At 30.8% G+C, this 23,901-nt stretch overlaps 4 protein-coding genes and 1 non-coding gene across 6 annotated transcripts in view; 3 read left to right on the forward strand and 2 right to left on the reverse strand.

Annotated features, from left to right (window-relative positions):
- The window catches only part of LOC124953162, a 36,957-nt gene extending 24,037 nt beyond the window's left edge, over positions 1–12,920 (reverse strand). The window contains exons 1-3 of one of the 2 annotated variants that reach the window (XM_047504130.1): positions 12,715–12,920; positions 9,542–9,891; positions 9,232–9,419 (exon numbers count right to left, since the gene is read on the reverse strand). In XM_047504130.1, coding sequence (XP_047360086.1) covers positions 9,232–9,233 — 2 coding nt within the window. In that variant the 5' untranslated portion in view covers positions 9,234–9,419; positions 9,542–9,891; positions 12,715–12,920. Of the gene's footprint in view, positions 1–9,231; positions 9,420–9,541; positions 9,892–11,884; positions 12,471–12,714 lie in introns of those variants that run through there. The other variant, XM_047504129.1, reaches the window with a different exon arrangement.
- On the forward strand, positions 8,127–8,208 carry Trnas-aga. Its single transcript has one exon. It is a non-coding gene; the product is annotated as a tRNA-Ser (tRNA).
- Positions 10,713–11,758, forward strand: LOC124953168 (peptidyl-tRNA hydrolase ICT1, mitochondrial). The gene is made up of 3 exons (XM_047504140.1): positions 10,713–10,988; positions 11,122–11,310; positions 11,387–11,758. The coding sequence occupies exons 1-3, from the start codon at positions 10,839–10,841 to the stop codon at positions 11,654–11,656; spliced, it is 609 nt and encodes a 202-aa protein (XP_047360096.1). The 5' UTR covers positions 10,713–10,838; the 3' UTR covers positions 11,657–11,758.
- LOC124953166 (clusterin-associated protein 1) lies at positions 11,853–16,955 on the forward strand. The gene is made up of 6 exons (XM_047504138.1): positions 11,853–11,994; positions 12,111–12,307; positions 12,628–13,023; positions 13,353–13,591; positions 13,661–13,839; positions 13,981–16,955. Exons 1-6 carry the CDS (start codon positions 11,973–11,975, stop codon positions 14,259–14,261), a joined length of 1,314 nt encoding a protein of 437 aa, XP_047360094.1. The 5' UTR covers positions 11,853–11,972; the 3' UTR covers positions 14,262–16,955.
- On the reverse strand, positions 13,115–23,868 carry LOC124953164. Its single transcript, XM_047504133.1, has 7 exons — positions 23,615–23,868; positions 20,081–20,341; positions 18,371–18,576; positions 17,705–17,906; positions 17,388–17,615; positions 17,011–17,321; positions 13,115–16,924 (listed from the first exon to the last, which is right to left on the reverse strand). Exons 1-7 carry the CDS (start codon positions 23,708–23,710, stop codon positions 16,417–16,419), a joined length of 1,812 nt encoding a protein of 603 aa, XP_047360089.1. The 5' UTR covers positions 23,711–23,868; the 3' UTR covers positions 13,115–16,416.
- Between the last annotated feature and the right edge of the window lie 33 nt (positions 23,869–23,901).

Below are 23,901 nucleotides of genomic sequence, written 5' to 3' on the forward strand. Positions count from 1 at the left end.
TGTATGTATGTACCTGTATTCGTACGTTTTATCGAAAACTCGACCCATGAATATTTGTCAACACACATTGAATAAATTTTAGTAAATTCTATGAATTAATTAAATTTGCAACTACTATCGTCTGAAATGAGAAACGCGACAACTAATCGAATAGATAAGATAATATATATATATATATATATGTGTGTGTGTGTGTGTGTGTGTGTGTGTGTGTGTGTGTGTGTGTGTATTTAATAAGTGTGTGTGCGTATATATATATATATATATATGCAGGATTCGTTCTATCAGACCAAGGTAATTCTTGCCTCTAGGGTGTAACTTATAACTTCCTGCTTTCAGAGCTTTGAACTCACGACATTCGAACGTGAGATCACGTCAAAGGATACTTTAGTGATCTCATGGGTTTTCTCGTATAATCAAATAAGAAAAATCTGTATCATAGATAAATCAAATCTCAATTCAATATGTCTATAATAGTTCGAAACAATTATCGACTTAGAACAATGAAAAATGTTATGTTCGATAAGATCATCAATTCTAATTAAACAAGATGATCATTTCTAATTAATACATTTTCAATTTGTAATCGATGAGCGAATAATTTTGCTAATAGTTTTTATTTTTCTTTTCTTTCTTTATTTCTTTATTTTGAATTAAACTCGTAATTAAGTTGATAATTAAAACCACGTTAAAAAAAAAAAAGAAAAAAAAAAAGAAAAAGAAAAAGAAAGAAAGAAAGAAAGAAAGAAAGAAAGAAAGAAATTTTTTTGAGAAGAACAAGATTACCGATCGAGTAAAACTCTTTTTTCTTTTTTTTCTATTTTTTCTTTGTCTTTTTTTTTCTTTTTTTTTTTTTTTTTCAAGATCCAATCCATTCGCTAGATTACGATTAGACGTTAAAGGTAATACCCCTTAGAACTCGAAACACATTGTTTCCCCATATTTGTAATCAATTAAACAGTTTTTACGAGTACGAGTAAAATGTCCTTCGGCTTTCCAATTGACGTAAAGAAAGCGAGTTCGGACAACGTGACGGCAGTCATGTGAGGCTATCAATCGTCAGTAGTTATGGGCCATGTGGTCAGCCGTGAAAGATGATGCCGGTAGTTCGTTGTTTAACGCAATACGAAGAGATTCAACTAACAAATACGTCGTTTTAATTATAGAAATATTTTCATGTGTCATTTTCGTGAGGACAATTTTATTAAAATAATAATCTGTTAAGGATCTTAATTATGAAAAAAAAAAAAAAGAAAAAAGAAAAAAGAAAAAAAAAGAAGAGAAGAAGAGGAAAAAAATCTTGTTGAGTTCGTTAAACGATTAGAAATTCAAATATAACCTTGCGTTACCTAACAAACGATTCAAATCTTAATGACGTAAATCCTTTCTTGAGAATTAACAAGAGGGATCCTTTGGAAAGAAAGAGGACGTTTCTGAAGGTCATCCGAAATATTAAATCATCTAGCCGACCACCACATGCGGAGTTCGAAGAAAATGAATTTTTCTTTTTTACGTTTTCTTCTCCTTCTTCTTCTTCTTCTTCTTCTTCTTCTTCTTCTTCTTCTTCTTTGTCTTCTTATATTCTTCTTTTTTATTTATTTATTTTTTTACATCAAAAGAAATATGAAAAAACTTTTTCATTGTTTTGGAAATAACAACGAACGAATAAAAAATACGTTCATACGTTGGAGTCGGTGTTGATCTTGAAAATGGTCCTCCGCTATTTTTCCTCATTCCGGATTAGTTGCAAATCTTTTGTCCATTACTAGCTTTCATAATGTAGTATAGGAAATTGGACAAAAGTTGTACAACATGGTGCGCGCGAACCAAGTGATTCCGTAAAGGAGGACAAGAGGAGGGTAGAGGGGTGAAGAGAGACGAGTCACGGGACTTGCAGTGAAAGTGTTGCGAGGAGAGAAAAAGACGACCGGTTTCTTCTTCCTTTTTCATTCGCGACCTGTAATGGCACAAACAACTGCAACACACAAGATCGTGGTGCCATTGCAATGGAGAGTCGGCTTCACACACTACGGGAGAGGGAGAGGGGAGGGGATTTTACGTATATCTTTACTCTATCGGCCTTTAGCTTTGAGCTTGTTAAATTTAAGAAATAATTCAAATAAAAAGAGATTTCAATATATGAAAGACAATTTCTAGATGTCATCGATACAAATGATTGAATGGAGTCGAGTTTTATATTTATAAAAAAAAAAAAAAAAAAGAAGAATTAATTAAAAAATAACGAGTAAAAAAGAAAAAAGAAAAAAAAAACAAGCAAATGAACAAAACAAAACAAAACAAAACAAAAAAGCGACTACTACGAATGACATTGTCATTGTAGAAAATCTTTTCGTCTCTTGCAACAAAGATAACATTTTTATTTTTTTTTATTTTACGATCTAATCGATCACGAAGAAATAAGATCACATTGTTTTTTTTTAACGAAGATGAAATGTTTATTTTTTTCTTTTTTTTTTTTTTGCAAAAACGTCTCTCTATACTATAGTTATAAGGGGAACGCATAATAACGATTATTACACGGCCGATCTTTTTATTATTCTTTTCATCTTTTTCGACAAAAAGAAAGAAAGAGAGAGAGAAAAAAAGAAAGGTAGAAAAAAATTCCAAGTATAATATATTCACAGTCGAAGATACTAAATTATCGCGATGACCGACGTATCATCCACCATTTAGGTATTTTTCCTTTTTTTTTTTTTTTTTTTTTTTTTTTCTTTATACCGACAACGAAATATCCTCAATCCAATCCTTTTCAATAAATTACAAATAAAGAGAAATCATTCTTTTATTTTTCGTTTTATTTCTAGAAAATAAAAACATCTCTTTGGAAATATTATATCGAATATTATATGGAATGATTAAATAAACAAAATGATTGAATAAAACAAAAACTCGTCTTCCTTTCCATCTCCTAAAATAATAATCGTCGAAGGATTTTTCGAGGTCTTTGAAACGAATAACTCTTCCCCTCGTTTCTTCCTTGGTCCCTCCCCACCATCCCCTACTCTCCCACCCTGTACTACTCTTTGTTACTTCTCTGTACCTGGCCAAAGCCAAATAATTCGATTTCTGTGTCAGTATGTCATACGGGTCGTATCAGCAGCGAGAGTGACTATGAGAGTTACTCAATGAGTAATCGAAATGTGAGTAGAATAGCTATACTATTCACGTAGCGCCGCGACGTTTTGTATTCTCTCTTGTTTAAATCAACCGAAGAGGCGGACATCTTCTATTGATGTCTACGATAATAAAAAAGATTAACAGTTAAGCCTGTTTTAAAACTCAATACATACATATATATATATATATATATATATATATATATATACATTATTATTTTACTGTATGTATATACATATATGTATATACCATCTATTATATCTATTTATAATCTCTATGTTAAATAACGAAAGCGAGATGGTAAAACAAAAAAAAAGAAAAAAAAATAGTTATATTTATTTTTCTTTTTTCTTTTTTTTTTTTTTTTTTAAAGTTAGATGTTGTAAGTGTTATACAATGTATTGTGGATCTACCACGATCGAATACTATGTCTCTTCGAAATCGGATCAAGGTTTGGATTAATCAGTATTAGCTAATACCGAAGAAAACACATACCGATGAGTCGTACCGTCTTGTAATAAGCTTCTTTGTTAAACTTAGTTTCTTTATTAGGTTACTATATATTAGAGCTTAAAATATCTCAGTTTTCATTTTTTTCAAAGATACACAATCTTATAATTATGTATTTATTAAAATCATTGTCTATGTGATTCTATTTAATAAAAAAGAAAAGAAAAAGAAAAAAAAAATAAAAAAGTGATTTCATTGAAAAAAAGAAAAAAAAAATGAAAATAAAATGATCATCTTTTTTCTTTAATATCGGAAAATGATTTTTTAAATAATCAATTACTTTACCTCTATATTAAGAATAGAGTTACAATAGAGAAGAACAATTGCCTTTTATTTCTCTCACTCTCACTCTCTCTCTCTCTCTCTCTCTCTCTCTCTCTCTCTCTCTCTCTCTCTCTCTCTCTCTCTCTCTCTCTCATAACATTTGCCCTTTAGACTATCCTCTCCCTTTCGAACACGTGTCTCTCTAGATCGTTCTTGATTCTACTTGATGATGCTCATCAGATACTGTTTACTTGCTTACATACACCCTCTTTTGGCCGCACCCTCCTCGGCGAGAGGATGATAGAACGTAAAATGATCTCCATATATAATATATGTATTCATTCTTCGTTTATGATGATATACATATACTTATATATATATATATATATATGTGTGTGTGTGTGTTTGTGTATGTGTATCTTCATATAAATAAAAAAAAATATATATATATTTATCGCTAATATATAACAATGTACGTATTTTTAAATATTTCAATTTATCTACATATTTTATATAAGTACAAACATATGTAGGTATATATATATATATTATATTTTCATTGCTTAGATACTATTATATACATATACTTACACACACACACACACACACACAAATGTATATGTATATTTTACACGAATACATATGAATATATGTACATCTATACATACACACATGTACATATATATTTTTATATATTTATATATATATAAAAGTAAATATGTGTGAGGAAACAGGAGCGACGTAGCGAGGAGAAACGATCCAGGAACCGGGCGCATCGAGATAAACGAGCCGTGCACTGACCCGCTTTCCGCCGCGGACGGATCCTCGTTTCGTAATATCTGCCGTGTCGCGTCGTCGAATACGTGGGTATTCGTCGTGTGCGAGCTTCTCTCGCCTCCTCCTCGATTAGTGCATCACGAGGTATCCGTTGAGAGTGTTAGAGAGTATATTAGAGATAGAGATGTGAAGTATACTTCGTGGCTTTTCGTTGGCTTCGATGATGTTCTTCTAATCTGAATGAGAGATTTCCTCCTATCGATAGGTTTCTACATTTTTTTCTTTCTTCGTTTTTTTTTTTTCTTCTCTTTTTTCAAATCTGAATTTCTATTGCTTTAAATGAGTACGAAAAATTCGATTGGAATTTGATAATGATTCGAGAATGTGAATTAGGTATTTTCTATTTTTATTTTATATTTTTTTTCTTTTTTTTTTCTTTCTTTCTTTCTTTCTTTTTTTCTTTCTTTCTTTCTTTCTATCTTATAAAGTCGCGTCCTTCGTATTATATTTTCTCTTGACGAATTGATTTTACAAAAATTTACTATATTTTTAATTTACTAATTTAAGAAGTTCTATTTAATTTATGTATATATATTAAATAGAATGTGATATAATTGATCAGAATTTCATAATAATGAGAATGATTTAATTATATTTTGTTAGACGGCTTGATCCTTTAATTAATCTTATCGATTAATCTTACATAAATTAAAATCTTATGGGAGATGATTGATTAAAAAAAAAAATTTATAAAGTTATATACGAGCCTATGATAGATATATTTGATTAGAATTTCATAATGATTACGAACTGTGAGAACATTTTATTCTACTGTGAGATAATTGTATTCTCTTTGATATCATGATTCTTTAATTAATATTTTCTAATCAATATTACATAATTAAGATTATTTTGAGACAATTTGTTTGAAATGAAAAACTTATATTTAATATTATACTCTTGTCAATTTATAAGAACATTAATGAACATAAAGGAGAAAGAAAAGATTGACGTTAAAAAGTATATCTCGACGTTACAAAAGTCCTATGATTACATAATCAAACCTGTACGCAAATTAGAATAGTATTTCTAAGTACTTTATAGTCATGAAACACTCAAAATGACGTTAAATGCATTCTTTCGATTCAACCGACTGCTTTCAAATGATACCATTTACGTTTTTATAGTTATCACCATCGAATGTCTCACTTGAGATGTTTAGATTCTTTCCTAGATCATAAATGCGGTTAACAGATCATACGGAAGATAGAAAGGCGAATATTCGAAAACGAACACTGTGACTATGAAATTAGAATCACAAGGATTTCATAAGAAACTAGAAAAGACACTTTTCTATTTTTACGAGCTTGTTTATCTTGTATTTTCTGAATACGATCATAATAAAACACATCGGATCTTCTGTGAATATTCGTTCAAGAAAAAAGAGAAAAAAAAAGACAAAAAAAAAGAAAAGTAAAAGAAAAAAAAAAAACAAGAAAAAAAAGGAAAATAGGGAGAAAGAAAGAATTAACAAAAATAGAGATTAAAGAAAAAAAAAAAAAAAAAAGAAGAAAGAAAGAAAAAGAACAAATAAAAGCTACATACAATCAACCATTTCTAAGTCATTAATGTAACCATGACGACACTATCTTCTTAGATAGCATGATACCTCTCTTCGCGAAAGAAACTTTGCATTTGATTCGATCTCGTAATTGATATTTATGGAAACTCCAGAATTGCGGCTGACGACATAAGAATATGACCTCGTCGAGAGTCAACCGATTTCGCCTCTTAGAATTTATAATTCTCTGAATACACATATAGGTATAGTGAATATGCATGTATACCTGTATGTGAAATTTTTGCGAGTCCAAGACGACAAAAAAAAAAAAAAGAAAAAAAAGAAAAGGAAGATACGAATAAAACGATTAAATATCGATAATAAAATCTTCTTGGTTCTTTCGGATCACGACGAGGTTTGTTTAATGTCACTAAATAGTAACTAGGAATCTTTCAAAATTTTATCAAATTTTTTGATCATTCATCGAAAAAACTTTTGATCCTTTAATAACCAGTATTTTGCAATTCGCCTACACATACACATACATACATATATATATATGTGTGTGTGTGTGTGTGTGCGTGTGTGTATATGTATATTTAAATTTAACGAACACATGGTAATTATGTGCGTGCGTAGAAATTCTTATAAGTGATCGAACAGTGATCACGAGGTAGACCAAAACAACATGAACGAATCTCTCACATGTTAGTTATCACGAGGTTGTTCCTTACGCGAGAAAGAGAAAAGTGAAGGTGTTAAAGACTATGGCAAAACGTATTACGAATATATGTATATAATAAGGAATGTAAAATGGCTAATAAAAATCTTCACGGATTCTCTTCACGATCCGTTGAGATTAAAATTAAATATGGACTTTCTGTCTCCTTCTCTTTTGCTTCTCGCCATTTTGAAACAAGATGGCTTTCGAGAATATATATACATATATATATATATATATATGTAGGATGATATGGGACGAAGAAAAAATTTTTATGAGATACATTAAATATGGATATCTATGGTCAGTCGTAAGAAAAAAAAAAAAGAAAGAAAGAAAGAAAGAAAGAAAAAAAAAAGGCAAGGAAAAAGAAATGAACAGAGAAAAAGAAATAAAATAAATTAAACAAATAAATCAATTGATCGATCGACCAAAGAATTTTTATTCGAATCAACTATTCGATACTGTTCGTACGAAATCAATGATTAAAAATGTTGATGAGATGGAGATCGGATCAGGAAGATAGAATAAGTAACGAATGATTAACTCGTAAACGCCATTGTAATTTCCTTCGGGCTAAGTGTAGAATAATTCAGATCCGGTTCCGGAAAGCAATAATATAAGAGATAAAGATGTGCCATGTACGTAATCTATTATGAAAGGAATAAAAGACGAAGATACATCTAGGTTTTCTCTTAAGCTTCGAAGCGATAAACAATCTGATACCACATATGGAGCAATAGCCTTCCATTTTCTACACCCATCTATCGTAATATCATGATTGGATAGCTTATAAAGGCATGAAGGAAAAACGAAAGAAAAAGAAAAAAACGAAAAAAAAAAAAAAAACAAAGATGAAGAAGAAGAGGAAGAAGAAGAAGAGGAAGGAAAAAAGGAAATAATTATTATCGAATAATCATCTCTCTCTCTCTCTCCCTCTCTCTCTCTCTCTTTCCCTCTCTCTTTCTCTCAAAGATTCATTCTCGTTGATTGTTGAATGATAAGAGTCGATATATGTCCCGTTAATTCCACGAATCATTATGAGTCAAGAATCAAGAGAGATTATTTCCGGAATCTTTGATTCGTTCGTTGATCATGAGATATGATTTCATACGAATTTTCAATTTTTCCAATGTGGAAAATAATTTTCACGCAGCAGTCGTGGCCGAGTGGTTAAGGCGTCTGACTAGAAATCAGATTCCCTCTGGGAGCGTAGGTTCGAGTCCTACCGACTGCGTTGAAAAAATAATGTTTGCATTGTTCTTTTTTATGTTCCTTTAAAAAGGAACGAAATTTTTTTCTACAGTGTTCTTTTCTCTTTTTTCTCTTCTTATACTCTTTTTTTTCTCTTTTTTTTTTTTTTTATTATTTACTCGAAAATAATTCAACCTCAAAGAAACAAGTTGTTATTATTACATTCATTATAGCCAAGTTAAAAATTATTAAATTATTCCAATACGAATTAGAAAATAAATTAATATTAATTTTATATTTGGATTATACAATTAAAAAAAAAATATATATATATAGTAATTTTGTATATATATATTTATATATACACAAAACGTGGGAAAATGATAAGAAAAGAAAAAGAAAAGAGTTTTAATTAAAACCAAGAGAAAAGAAAGGCCGAGACGAAAAATCATGATTTCCGATTAGGTTAACCGCAAATTGCTTGCTGTGTGGTTTCACATCGGGTATAATTGACTGAACTAAAACCCACTCGTTTTCTCTAATTCTCCTTTTTTGTAAGTGCGCATCTCAAAGGAATAGGAAAAGAAAGTGCTAAATATTGGAATAATATGCGTAGGTGTGTATGCGAAGTGGTAGTAGGTATCTTCAGTGATAATATCTTTATGTATGTATATGTGTATGCGTACATAAGCCATCCAGTCAGCTCCCATAAGATATCACGTGTAAAGTTCTCGAAGAAAAAAAAAGAAGAAGAAGAAAAAGAAGATGACACCACCGATCACTTGCCATATACGCAATCCTTATTCCGCATCGTTACACGGTATCGAAGACGTATTGTAAAACGATTGTTGGAACGCGATGACATCTTCTTGAAAAACGGACGTTCCGTTACCTATTCGACGACGTAAAGACGTTTTGCATGTCGCGTAAGCGTTACACGTGCCGTTATATCATGCAATCGATTATCGCGTATACTTTTATGGAAAATAACGTTAGATCGAAGCGCGCCATTCTAAGGAATGCAAATTATGTCATTAGATTTATGTAACGATAGGTAAATACTTACATAGACAAAGAATAGAGATAACGATCAACAAAAGTTAGGTACAGCCTGACAAACCAAAATGTCGATCACGTGAAACAATCCATTGTGTCAACCTACTCCATCCTTTATCATATTTTTCACCCAAAATCTTTTTAATATTATTATTTCCATCAACTGAAATCTCATTTTTGTATTGGAATTTCTTCAAACTGAAAAAAGAAAAAATGAAACAAAAAAAAATATATATATATATATGTATATATGTATATATGATGATCATTATTTTTATCAAAAGATATTCTACGTTTGTCACCGATAATAATAAACTTACGAAAATTTTCTTTGGTTAAATATATTTCAGATTATTCCTAAGATCTCCGATTAACATTCCGATCGGTAAAGAAAATCGTCGATTTTTACAAGTGCAACAACCCGTGGCGTGTTGCTTGTCCTTGTCACAGTATTCCCATCGGGAAAAATGCAATCAGCCAGGAGAAGTTCGGTGTCCTTGCAGGGGATCGCTCCTCCGTTATTACCGTGATTTTCAGAATGGCTTTCTGCAATCCTTGGACGATTGCAAAACTAAAGATTGCGTCAATGGCTCGTATACGAGGCGCGTAGACGACGCGCGATCGCTTATGTAGACTCAAATTAAGAACGCTTAATCTTCTTTGTTGATTCCTAGGAAATTGATGCAAAGTACACTTCATTTGATAAATATCATTTAAACCGGGATGAGGTGAGAGGAGGAGGGAGGTAAGGGCCGAGGCAATTGTAAGCGAGGAAGGGGGCGGATGAGGAGAACGGTAAAAGTGGGGGTGCGAGGGAGAGAGGCCAAGTTATTCTATTTAAGTATTATATCGATTATTATTCTTTTTTTTTTTTTTTTTTTTTTTTTTTTTATAAATTCCTTTAATATTTCTCAACTATTATCCGATTATCCGTTCTTATCGATGATGATAATAATCGAATTATTAGAATGCCAAAGTGTCGAAGTGTCCTCGTTCGTTAATCCTTTTAAAGTTTCAAAGAAAAATCATAAGCCCCCGATTGCGTGTATCTAAATATCCTTCAATATTTTTATCGGTAATCAAAGATTGCAATGCTACGTGACTTTATTGTAAATATACGAACTGTGACCGATTGTTAAAAAAAAAAAAAAAAGAACAAAAAAGAAGAAAAAAAGAATTATGTTATAGATTGATTGGAGGAAAAATTTGGTTGGATTTGTTACGACTATTTTATACGTGTTTCTTTTCTTTCTTTTTTTTTAATTATGCAAACATTCCTATTGCGTTATATGACATCATTTCATTACAATCATTTTTTTTTTGAATCAAATATGGAATATATGATAATTATTTTATATATACATATTTGTTTTATATCTACACGCAAAAAAGAAATAAAAATAATAATAATACTGCGGACTAGTAGAATTTAAAAAGTCGATTTACAATCGATAATTTTTCTGATGTATCGAAAGGTCGATATGTCGAAGTAAATATGTCATGGCGACTTGAGTGCTACTACTCGAAGTCCATTTTTTTTATAGAAAGTAGAAAAAAAATCATTTTTGTCAACAAAGTTGATATTAGTGTAATTCAAAATATTTAAAAATAATTACAATGAACATTTTCACCAGAGAATGTGTGAGGATACTTAAAACATCGAATAAAAGCTGTATTAATAGTGCGAAAACTTTTGCTTATAAAAGTGCAGTTTCTTTGGAAAATTTATATCCTAAAAGTAGTTTGAAATTATTTACAGCTGATTTTGTAAGTTACTTGTTAAACATTAAATTTATTATAATAGCATAATTTTTTTAAAAGAAAAATGTATTGTAAAGCACAATTTCTACAACATAACCTTATTTCTCATTTTCATAAGATGTTATGATAATATTCTCAGGTACCAGAAGATCCATCTGTTAAATTTAATGGATATATACCTATCGAGAAACTTACTATCACTTACAGTCGTAGTAGTGGTCCTGGAGGACAAAATGTGAATACTGTAAATACTAAAGTAGATTTAAGATTCAATGTAAAGGAAGCTTCATGGTTATCGGATGAAATTAAGGAAAAATTATTGGAACAGGTAGATATAATGATGTTAATAGTAATTTGACCTAAACGATACAAGATATACGAGATGAAAATACTCTTTTTTCTAGCAAAAAAATAAAATTAATAAAGAAGGTCATTTAATAATTAAATCTGATTTAACGAGATCTCAACAATTAAACTTAGCTGACGCTTTGGAAAAACTTAGAACATTCATAAGGAAAAGTTTGGAAGAGCCACCAAAAATGACCGAAGAAACTGCAGAGGTTATAAGAAAGAGACAACTCAAAGCAGCGAGAGAAAGAATTTTTGTAAAAAGAATACGTTCACAGATAAAGCAAAACAGAACAGGTGTATCTAATAAAGAACTATATGAGTAAAAGAATTCATACAAAAATCTGCTTTAACATATAAAAAAAAATGATAATAGAAACATGTAAATATGATAATAGAAATGAATAAAACAAAAATTTTGTTCTATATATGTACATATTATATAAATATATCACACAGATAAAAAGTTGTAGTCAACGTTAGGTTAGGTTTGTAGTAATCGTCATAGTAACGAATGCCGCGTTAATGAAAACAAAACTGAATAAAATACTTACGAAATACCTCGTAAAACGATTGCGTGTGGTTAACCTCTGTCGTCGATTAATTTCCTCTCGAAAAAGAATATAAAAAGAAAAAAAAAGGATGTCTTTTCGAGAATTACGCAGTATGTAAATTCACATTATTTTCAAACTAATACATAATTTCTATCATATATATAGTATATAAAATTAAAAAGAAATAATAATGTATTAATAAACAATTTCATACGATATTCTACAGACTTTACAGAGACAATGAAAGTACTTGGGTATCCAAGATTAATATCCATCGCGAATTTTCGCACACCGAACTTTCCTTTAGTAGCAGAAATTTTAGTCTGGCTTGTAAAAAGATTCGATTCGGATTCAGACATAACCTTCGAGCACAACACCGAGGAAGAACGAATTCTTCTAATACGTAGTGTTGCCGAATTCATGGTAACTACTTAATTATTTATTCCAATTATAAATATAAAGAAATAATTATAGACAATTGTAAAATATAAGACTGCAAAGAGGAATAATTGTTCGACCAATCAGATTCATAGAATGACGCAATTAAACTATTTTTTATTATTCAAAAAATTTTTTTTTTAATATTAATCGTTATGAAAACAAATAAAATTATTGATAATTATTCTTATATATATATATATATATATATATATATATATATATATATATATATATATATATATATATATATATATATATATATATATATATATATATATATTTATGATATAATGATTGTACAGGCATTAAATACTAACGTGAAATTAAATACGAAAAAACTATATCAAGCGGACGGTTATGCTGTACAAGAATTATTAAAAATAACAAACCTGTTACAAGAAGCTCAAAATCATGGTAACGAGAGCATAAATCAAAGTGATAATCGTAAAATCATCGAATTCAATATATCCGACGAAATAAATGAATTAAAATCGACGAGACAATTAGCTAGTCTCTTGACTGTGAATGGAGCAACGCTTTTTGATCTTCTTGGCCGAGAAGTTGAACTCCGTGATATTAGAAACAATAAAGCTGGTAGACAATTCGATACTGCTGAGATAGAAACGGCTCTGAAGGACGTCATAGAAAATATGAGAAAAGAGATAGAAGATACAAAGAAACAAATCGACAACGTCAAGGTATAAATATTTACATTATAAAGTAAACGTGTACGTATACGTTTACATATATACATATATATATATATATATATATGTGTTATGTGTATTTAATTTTAGTTGATGTTTTGATTCGATTATTACCTTGTTCCAAGATGGCGTAGGTAAAAAGGCCGCGAAATTTTCTTAGCATTTTTATTATATTTTTACGTTTTGTAATAATATTAAATTATTGTTTTTAACAAATAAATACAATCAATATATTATTATTGTTAATGACAATTAAATTTTTGTTTCCAATATTTCTTCATTTAATCTTTTATATTTAAATACTTGTTCTCTATTTAAAGGATACAGAACAAAGTCTTGACACAAGAATAGAAAGACGTCGATCAGAATTAGAAAGAAATCAAAAGAGACTACAAACTTTAAGAAAAGTTCGTCCTGCTTTCATGGAGGAATATGAAAAACTCGAAGCCGAATTGAGAATTTTATACGACGATTATTTACAAAAATTTCGATATCTCTCGTATCTGGAACACTTGCACGAGGATGCAGCTAAGGCTGAACAGGAAAGAATTGAGAAACGGTAAGTGTGATGATGGAAGAAAAAAAAAAAAAAAGAAAAAAGAGATTTTAATTTTTCTTAATGTTCTAGACAAGCGGAAACTAAAAGGAAGCTGGAACAATTGCGTTCGGAGGACGTAAGCTTCGAAAGCATGATCGAAGGAAATGATCTAGTATTTGGAGCAATTCAAGAATCTCGATTGACTCTTGGCGATGTTGAAAAACAAAATATGGAAAAAACTATGCAACCGGGTGCTCATCCAAAAACAGGTTAAACGAATATAAGAAAAAAAAAGAAGAGAAATTTTTTTTTTCTTTTTCTCGATGCTTCTTTTTTTTTTTCTTTTCTTTTTTTTTACACATTCCTCGTCGTACATCAATTTTAATTAATTAAATACGATCTCATTACAGATACAGAAAAAACGTCGAGAACACAAATGTCTCAACGACGAATTTATGGCAGCATGTCTGGTCGTCAACGAGGAACGATTTTGGAATCTAATGATAGTGCTGGCTCGCTCGATAGCGACAGCGATCTACTTATCGATGGAGATCTCGATGACGATGACGACGAGGACGACGATGATCTTTTAAATTCTGTGAGAGGAACGGACATAGGAAATTTTGATCGCAAGGTTGCTCAAGATAAACGATCCGTCAGCAAGGTCGATCATTCCGACGAAGATTTTTAATTGAAAACAATTTTAATCTCGATGATTCAACAGTATCAACAGAATCGTTACTCTGATCGGTAATTTTCTTTAGCTTTATTTGGTGTGTTTTATAAAAAGAAAAAAAAAAAGAAAAAAAATAGAAAAGGATAAGTACCATCGTACACCTATTCCATAGATATTACATATAGCGTAGAATATAGGCAAAAAATTCGCATGATTTTCAATGATAATAATACTGATAATGATGATAGTAATAATAATAATAATAATAATAAAAAATTGATAATAATAATAATAATAATAATAATAGTAATGATAATAATGTCCGTTTATGATCGTTCGACGAGCAATGCATTCATTGATAATGAACAATGCCGAGATATAAATAATTAGCGATAAATCGTTATTATTCTTTTCTATAATACTCTCCTATTGGGTCTTTAATATTAAGAATTTCTAAGTACACATTGTACATACATTAACTACGTCTACGTCAGATATTGTTCCTATGGATATGCATAGGGAGTTCGTTTAAACACGTTGTGCGGATTTTGAGTGCGCTCGTTAGAAAAAATAAAAAAAAAAAATAAAAAAAAATAAAAAAAAAAAGAAAGAATGACAGAACAGGATATTCTGACCAAAGAAACGAGCGAAACTTATAATCTTCATGATCTATATTCACGGTAATCTTTCAACGTTTGTCATTATGGTATAAAATTGATCACAATGAAACGATCAAATGAGATGATAAAAAAAAAATTTCGAAGTACATTTGAAATATTTTTTCCTTTTTTTTTTTTTTTTTTTGTTCATGATCAAATCAAAGGAATAATTGATAATTATCGAAACGAGAAAAGGACCTTGAAAATGTTGAGCTGGTGTATTGGTTTATTGCCAATGTGGTTAAAAGACCTTAGACCGAAAAAATTAGGCCATGACTAGCGAATTAACAGTCTTCTGTTAAAGGAGATATTTTTCTCTCTACAACGATATAATTCATTATCAGCAGCAACAACATCAGCAAATAGTTAACAGTAATCGAGTAATGTTCTGCGATAATAATCTTAAATGGCAGCATTTGTTGAAATAATTAATCTCATGGATATTTAAATTAATTAATAGTATAGCTTGTATGTCCAACGAAAAAATAATATTAGCTGTACGATATATGTTAAAGGCCTAATAGGCAGCAGATTATTATTGACATTTACTATCGCATATTTTGGATCATCATACTTTCTATCTAACGTAGAGATAGAAATACAGTGAAAATAAAAACCGACTCGTTCGAGAACATTTTATGTACTATTATCGATACTTTTTCTAACTTTGAATATATTTACTGTATTTATTGTGCAACATTTAGAGAGGCTGAAAGTGTTATTTGAATGCAGTTTGGTTAAGCGATGACATGTTTAACTTTCAATGCAGTCTATCGAGTAAATCTTCGTTTGCTTGCTAATAATAATTTCAAAACGATAGACAGAAAGTATTGGATCCATAAAAGTAAAGAAAAAAGAAAAAAAGAAAGAAAGTAAGAAAGAAAAAAAAGTAGAATCCTGATTGCCGCCGGTGTAAACTCGATAAAACGTTCCGAAAGCGCGCATAGAGATGTAAGGAAATAAAAAAAAAACGATGAAAAAAAAGCTTCAAGAACAAATAATCAAACGTTAGATAATAAAATAAACGCGAGACGACATATGGGGTGACCCGGTTTTTTTGAGTCCACGTAGAAAAATATTGTTGATCCACTTTTTACCGGATGAACACCCCTGTATGTTTAATCTCGCGAAACGAACGAATTCGAATTCTTCGATCGGACCTCGATCAACGAAGGCAACGTCGATCTGGCGATAACATTCTCGGTTATCTCCAACCCAATAACTCCGATCAGTATTATCATGGATATATTTAATGAATTCTTCGAACGTGAATCCAACACGGAAGAATGAATTTTGAGCTTCCGGACGTATGTATGTAAACCAACAGAGTAAAAACGTGTATTTACGATTACCCTGATGAAATCTGATCAGACATCTCTCCCACGAAAGATTCGTCGACTTTGTTAATCGATCGATCAAGGGTTACCATAATTGTAAAAATAGGTCCTGGCGACCCTCGGCGTGCCGGTAAAATTCCTAATGTCCCATGGGACTTCAACGATAGTCTTTCGCTACCTAACTGACTTCCCCAGTGGGCTAGTTTTTATTCGTGGCGTCATTATTGGCACGGGATCCAATTCGGGCAAGGTACATTCATTACTAAGCTCCATCCAAGTTCTATCGGCATTATTTGCTAGCCTATCCCTGTATTTGTAGGCCGTTCTGTCAACCACCGAAGGTGTTTTTATGCAATCATCCCCACCAAACTCGCATACTCGATAATGATGTAATATAGCAGCGTCCAAAGGCATGTTCAATGTACCATGTCCAGGTATGAATTCCCAAACGAAATGATTGCCAGCTTCAACGACTCCCTGAGGCTTGCAAACATATTTCGATCGTTGCTTGTGCGGATGTAACTTACTTCTTCGTCTAGTTTTTCTTAACGTGATCAACCCAGCTTCGGTTGGTGTCCTGCTCATAACTACGAACGGATCATCCGCCCATTGTAAATAAAAAAATGCATTTTGGAAGGAATATGCTCCCGTTGATTTGGTATTTATACGACTGCTCATCCATCTGAAAGTAAAAAATTCGTCGAACCACTCAATTTTATATTACTTTTAATCTCCCATCCATCCACTTCCGATCGTACACGATCATACCTTATAAGATCGACTATGGTGTCATTGTGACGTGGTATGATGAACTCATCGAGATCGACAAGCGCTACGTATTCATACTTATACATGGACCGATAAAGACAATCGTTCAAAGCCGCGAAAAGTCCTTCCGTTCGTATTTCTCGCTGAGAAATCATGTCCAAACGGTGCCAAGGTAATATAGTTACCAGACCTTTATTCTCGTAATACTTGAGGGCACAATCAGCTTCGGAACCAACGGTATCGTTATAAAGAGTAACGTGAGTTGCACCAAGTAATCTGTAGAGCTCGATAAATTCTACCAATTGCAATACCTACAGAAATATATATAATTATCAATTATAACCAATTAATAATATAATCAATTCTTTATCACGTACCCGATTATAATCGTAATGCAAAGGTTTCACGCATACTGCTAATGGTTCTCTGTCCTTCAACCTATCCTCAGGTCGATTCAAAACGAGGATTCGATTGGTTGGAGACGCTCTTAATCTAGCTACGACGCTAACGGCTTCCGGTATACTGTCAGCCATGATCGATTCCTTTGGTAAAGGGCAGATAACGAAGCAGGCGCTATATTTCAAATTCCAATTTTCTCTGATCACCTGTAAATCATATCATACAGTTGAGATGAAATGAATGATTGCGAGAAATGGATAAAAGAAAAAATAAAACAAAAAAGAATGAATTGCACCTTCACTTTAGCAGCAACCGTTACCGAGGCTGTTACATTTCCACTGTTTTGTTGACGATACCAAAGTCTGCACCATACTCGTTCCGGACCTCGAGTTTTCGTTGCACTTATTACTCGTACTATTCCCTTATTAACGTTTCCAGATGCACTGTTACCAGCTACTCTATCATCGTAATATGCCGAATAAACGAAGAATTTAAATCTGTAAATGAGTTTGTCCCGTAAAATACGTAAGGTATAAGGTACATATATATATATATATAATATATATTATATATATCTTCAAAGAGATTGATAAAGAAAAATAGAAGAATAGAGATATTGATTTGGCTCAATAATAATAAAGATTCTTGTTTACAAACCCAAAGAATCCCCAAATACTTTTCTCAAATACCAAATCAACTAATTGATTTTTAATTTGACCTAATTTTTTATCTTGCTTTTTTGTTTCTCAACATTCCTATACACCAGAATTAAATTAAATTTAAAAAATGAAAACGTTGAACGATACATCACGTATTATTGATATAACACTAATATAAATGTCACTAATAAACGATGAAAATTATTATTTCGAGAGATATTAGGGAAAATTGTATTTAGGAAAAAAACAAAAACAAAAAAAAAAGAGAACATTTTCTGTGGTAGAGATATAATTCGACGAACCTGGTATTGGTAACTGGTAACCATTCGGCATGCGTAACCCTCAAGCTTTGGTCTAATTGCGGTAAACGAGCTTCCAAACTAGGCGGTAAGCTTGGTAGGATCCTCGGATCTGCGTGAATCGCTGCCTTCTGTCCGCCTTCCTCACCGTGAACCAATAAACCGATATGATCGTCGAAGGTACCCTTTAAGCCGACATAGTCTTCAGCCTATAAAACGATTAAGAGATAATTCGATATTGGAACACATGACGATGATCGTTTATGTATTCGATGGGAAAGAAAAAAAAAAAAAGAAGAAAAGAACAAAAAAAAAAAAGAAGAAGAAGAAACATAAAGGAAAATAAGAAAGATAAAAAAGATGGAATAATTAAGAAAATATTATTGAATGATAGATCAACGTTGATAAAATTCCTAACTATTTAATAAAATAGCCAATCACACATTGTCAATCTTATCTCTGTTGATTAAATTTACACGCCCACTAACCATTGAAAAATGGCCGACAATTGTTTTAAATTGAATTCTATGAAAATCTAGTTACTAATTCTATTTTAAAATCTAACGACGACAACGACTGTGACAAATAAAAAGATATATATTTTCCAAGAGAAATAAATCATTCGATTATTTATTTTTTTTATTATTATTATTTTTTCTTTTTTTTTTTTTTTTGTTCTTCCTTTTTAATATTACAATTGCAAACATGAAATATTGAAAGGACGATTTTTATCTAAATCTTTGTCGCAAATCAAAGTGAAGGACGAAATATTCTAGCAAGTAGTTCGGAAGGGATGAGAAATCGATGTAGAAAGAAGGGGTGATGCGAGGAGATGGAAGATAAAGTTTTTCACTTCCACTTTTTTTATTCTTTGTAGATGAGTAAAAGAGAGAGAGAGAGAGAAAGAGACAAACAGACAGACAGACAGAGAGAGAAAGAGAGAGAGAGATTGGAAGAGGAAAAAAGAGAGTGGTTCAGAAAGAGAGGCCGAGTACAAAGTTGAACCTAGGTGCTATTAGTTCGAAAGTCCTTTCTAAGCTTTCCCTCACTTCCGACAGGAAACGTTAGAGGATTACCGGCTGGTAGGATCGTTGAATAGAAAACTCGCGTTTCTCGAACTTCAAACGCGATATCTTTTCGCAGGATAGATTTCCTATATGTTGAAGAGATAGTAGTAGTAGTAGTAGTAGTAGAAGAAGAAAAAGTGATAAAAAAGAAAATAAAAAAAGAAGTAAAAATAAAAGAAAGAAAGAGAGAAAAGGACAAAGAAGAAGGAATAAACTCGAAACTTTATAATTTATTCTTTAACTGCTAGGAGTTCTGTTTTGCATCTTGGAATTGCTTCTCGTTAATTAAACGGCTTTGTCAAGGAAAAGATCTTCTTTATCTATCTTTTTCCCTTTTTTACGATTTTCAAATGCAATTATTTTAGATTATCTTCTCTATTAACCTAACGGTCCTACTTTTTCCTTCTTTTCCTTTTTCTTCTTCTTCATCTTTGTCTTTTCCTTTTTTTCTTTCCTTTTTCTTTTATTTTTTTTTTCTTTTTTTTTTTTTTTCCCCCACTATAATTACTTTACGAAGTGGTATTAAAGATGCTAGATTTGTGATCTTGATTTATAAGAATAAGAAGAAGAAGAAGAAAAAGAAAAATAAATAAATAAAAAAATCAATGGAGATATAACTACAATAAAAATTTTCAATGAAACTCACTCCGATTTCTCCGTAATCTGGACGATCTGGTGCCGCCGGCAAACGATGTCCATTTCTGTGACCACCTAATGCACCTGTACCGCTCAGATTTACACCGCGTCTTTCGTCGATCAGGAATATTTCTGTGAGAACGATCAAACCGAAAACGGCGAAGAACATGACTACCAGCATGAAGGACATGTTTGCCCTTTCCTTCAATATCCCTGCGTTCCCTCGACTCCCGCCGGAGCCTGATCGTCGGACACCCATGCTCGAACAGCTCTACATAAATAATACAGTTATCAGTTTAAAGAGAGAGAAAAAGAAAGAAAGAGACCAAATCAAAAAGGAAAGAAAAGGAAAGAATTCAAAGCAAAAAGAAAAAGAAGGAAAGAAAGAAAAAGAAAGCATAATTAATGCATAAACAAATGTTAAGAGTTCAAAAATATACTGATGAATATTTAATTTAACTAATTTAAATATATAAAACGATGATGGTGAATTAAAAATTATTTTACGTCGAATGTAAATATATGAATACACCGGAAGTTGTCACAAAGTAAAACTTATCCAATGATTAACGTTAAGACGGCTTGTAAAGGAACAGACACATAAAGAAAAACAACAACAATACATGATATATCTATACCAGCTAATGCCGAGTTATATTTTTTCTTTTTTTAATACAACATCAAGAAATTTTCTGTTTCTTTTTTCTTTCTTTTTTTATCTTTTTCTTTTTTTTTTTTTACTTTCACACGGACAACACCAAACATAATTTTTAAAGCGTCATTAAGAATATTTTTAAAATAATTTTATTTTTTTTCTCTTTCCTAATACCGTAACGACATTCACGTATCTCTTTTTAATTTCATTGAAACATAACCAGTATGTTATGAGAGAGAAAAGTCACTATCGAGAAAATTAGTTTTCCCTGTCGAGAAGTATGTATACGAGCGTTCTTAAAACAGATTTCTTTAACTTGCACGTCCACCGCTCCATACAAAGTATTGATTTTCCCCTTTAAAATGCAACTGGAGTACCTTAACGTTTCTTAAGAAGTTTCTTCTATATATGTATGTATGTATGTATGTAGACGTATGAATGTTCGTTCATGTATATACATGGTAGAATAGTTCTAACATCTCGAGTTAAACTTCGAAATTGAATAAAAAGAAAAGGCTTTTTATTGGTTCTTTATTAGTTTAAAAATATGACTTCTCTATTTTATTTCTTTCTTTCTTTCCTTTCAGTCGATTTTATATTATATTTTAGTAAGAGACATACCTAAAGGAGATCCAGAAAAATTGTTGCCAAGCATGAGGACGGTATCGTGTTCTGAAATAAATGAATAAATAAATAAATAAAGAAAGAAAGAAGAATTGTGTACATTGAAATAAATTCAAGTTTGCTTTTTTTCCGATTTTTTTTCTTTTTTTCTTCTTGAAGTTACGACTACTTTTTCACGTTACATGTACCGTAGTAAAGTATTAGTAATAAAAATTTGATTACTTTTTAAACTTGCATCAATTATTATTATATAATTGAATTCACTATCGGATTTATGAATGTAATAAAGACAAATTAAATTTGATTTGATTTTGTACATATCAATGAAGACATTTTTAAACGATTTTTATTGACGACTAAAACTAATAAAATTTGAGAACTCCGACTGAGATTTAATAACTAACAATTTCCTTTATTATTTTTGTCTTATGAATTATCTATTGATGCCTAATAATATCTTTTGATAATAAGATATAATTTCTCTACATTTTTATATAACACACATACTTCCTTGTAATACTTGTTGCTGACAAATACTGATTGAAATTATATATTATGTACATTAACAATAAATATATCATATTATATTTATTATTATCCTAAGATATAATATAATGAAAGATACACTGTAATATATCATTGCTGTATATTATAAGATATAGTGTATATATATATATATATATATATATATATATATGTAGTATAATATAATATGTATGATAATAATACTATACTACAATGATATAATATAAATCAGTATATGATATTAAAAATTATGCATTACTGCATTATATTTATAATACAAATGTGTCTAGAATTAAAAAGCTTAAAACCGATAGTTAAGAAATAATCAATCGAGCCCTCGTTTCTTCTATAAAAGTTAAGTAAAAAGAAGAAAAAAAAAAAAGAAAGCAAAACAAAAAAATGTTAAATGCTGAACATCATTACTTCATTTGAATTAGAATATTCGTTTATTTCCTTTTCCTTTCAAAGTAAAGTCTTGACATAAATAAAAAAAAAAATCGAACGCATCCTATATTTTCTCTTAAAAGAGGGTTTAAATGTCGATACTTTCTATTACAAAACGTCAGTCTTATCATAGCTAAATTTTCCGTTATGAACACACACACATACACACACACAGAGTACTTGTTCCTGACATAACGTTTTAACAACGGCACGATAAAATGTCGATTATCTTTGGCAAGCTAATAAATAGAATATTATTTTATGTAGAAAATTAAAAATAGACTCCTGGTTCGCTCAACCTCTTGACGATTGGTTATAAATAGAAAGAAAAAAAAAAAAAAAGAGGAGGCCGACGACTCTGATTGTTATTAAAAAAAAGAAAAAATGGATAAATAAATAAATAAAATTCACGTGGATAATGATGATATAGAAAATAAATTGAAATTTTCAAATTGTATTAACTAATTTTGAAACATCTTGATAATCTCATCTCGAGCTACATCTCGACCGGAAAGTTTCAACGAGTTTAACAGAGAAAGAAATAGAGGTGGTTAGCGTTTTGTTTGTATAATCTAGAAAGAAAGAAAAAAAAAAAAAGAAAAAAGAAAAAACTAATAAAAAATTACAATCTAAAGAATCGCGATTAAAAAGCACGTTAATTGTTATCGAAATAAAATGATATTGTTACGATCAGAACAATGAATTAAAAAAAAGAAAGAAAAAAGAAAAAGAAAAAAGCGCATACGTAAAATAAAATTTGTTAAAAATGAATCAACACAAATATTGATTACTTTAATTTATTCCGTTAAGACGTATGTATAAAGAAATAAATACGTCTTACATTTCCGTTTATTTTATTCTATTTATTTACAAGGACAATAATAATTTATTTTTTTTTTTTTTTAAGTTAAACTCATTATCTTTATCATTATTATCTAAGGAGATAACGATAAAAATAATTGCACCTAAAGTATATATTTCGTTCTAATCTATCTGTATAAGTATATTCATTTATTACTTCCATAATAGATAAATTAAAAATATAAAAATCTTACGTCTTAATTTAAAATAATATTAAGATAAAAAAAGCAAAAGGAAAAAGATGAAGAGAGAGAGAAAGAGAGAGAGAGAGAGAGAGAGAGAGAGAGAGAGAGAGAGAAAGAGAAAAAGAGAGAGAGAGAGAGAGAGAGCAAAAGAGAAAAAGAGAGATAGAGAGAATGGATCGACGATCTTCGAGGCGGGTTGAAAGACTCGAGAGGGTTGGACACACGTTAAGGGTGAGTGTTCGGTACTCACGTTTAAAGAGCGAAATCGTCCGAATGAAGGGCGTTCGTTTTGTACAAATGTCCTATGAGCGTCATCCTCTTTCCTCTTGTCACTGATTCCCTTCATTCTCTTTCATCGACCGTCCCTGGTGAGAGAGCGAACTACACTCTCGGTACGAATCGATGAGTGACACCCACCAACGAAGAGAAATAAAAAATGGGACGTGAGAGTGAAAGATAAAGAGAGAGAGAGAGAGAGAGAGAGAGAGAGAGGGAAAGTAAGAGGGAGAGAGAGAGAGAGAGAGAGAGAGATTTAAA

This window comes from Vespa velutina, chromosome 11 (assembly GCF_912470025.1).
Source record: "Vespa velutina chromosome 11, iVesVel2.1, whole genome shotgun sequence".
Lineage (NCBI taxonomy): Eukaryota > Metazoa > Arthropoda > Insecta > Hymenoptera > Vespidae > Vespa > Vespa velutina.

Excerpts from the sequence above, each read along its gene's own strand:
- LOC124953164 (XM_047504133.1), bottom strand. The coding sequence starts at position 23,710 with ATGAAGGGAATCAGTGACAAGAGGAAAGAGGATGACGCTCATAGGACA. Across the intron at positions 20,342-23,614 it reads GACGATTTCGCTCTTTAAAC|AGCTGTTCGAGCATGGGTGT; the intron begins GTGAGTACCGAA and ends TTATTTATGTAG. Across the intron at positions 17,616-17,704 it reads CGGTTGCTGCTAAAGTGAAG|GTGATCAGAGAAAATTGGAA; the intron begins GTGCAATTCATT and ends TATGATTTACAG.
- LOC124953166 (XM_047504138.1), top strand. The coding sequence starts at position 11,973 with ATGTCTTTTCGAGAATTACGCA. Across the intron at positions 12,308-12,627 it reads GTAGTGTTGCCGAATTCATG|GCATTAAATACTAACGTGAA; the intron begins GTAACTACTTAA and ends ATGATTGTACAG. Across the intron at positions 13,024-13,352 it reads AACAAATCGACAACGTCAAG|GATACAGAACAAAGTCTTGA; the intron begins GTATAAATATTT and ends CTCTATTTAAAG.
- LOC124953168 (XM_047504140.1), top strand. The coding sequence starts at position 10,839 with ATGAACATTTTCACCAGAGAATGTGTGAGGATACTTAAAACATCGAAT. Across the intron at positions 10,989-11,121 it reads AATTATTTACAGCTGATTTT|GTACCAGAAGATCCATCTGT; the intron begins GTAAGTTACTTG and ends TAATATTCTCAG. Across the intron at positions 11,311-11,386 it reads AGGAAAAATTATTGGAACAG|CAAAAAAATAAAATTAATAA; the intron begins GTAGATATAATG and ends TCTTTTTTCTAG.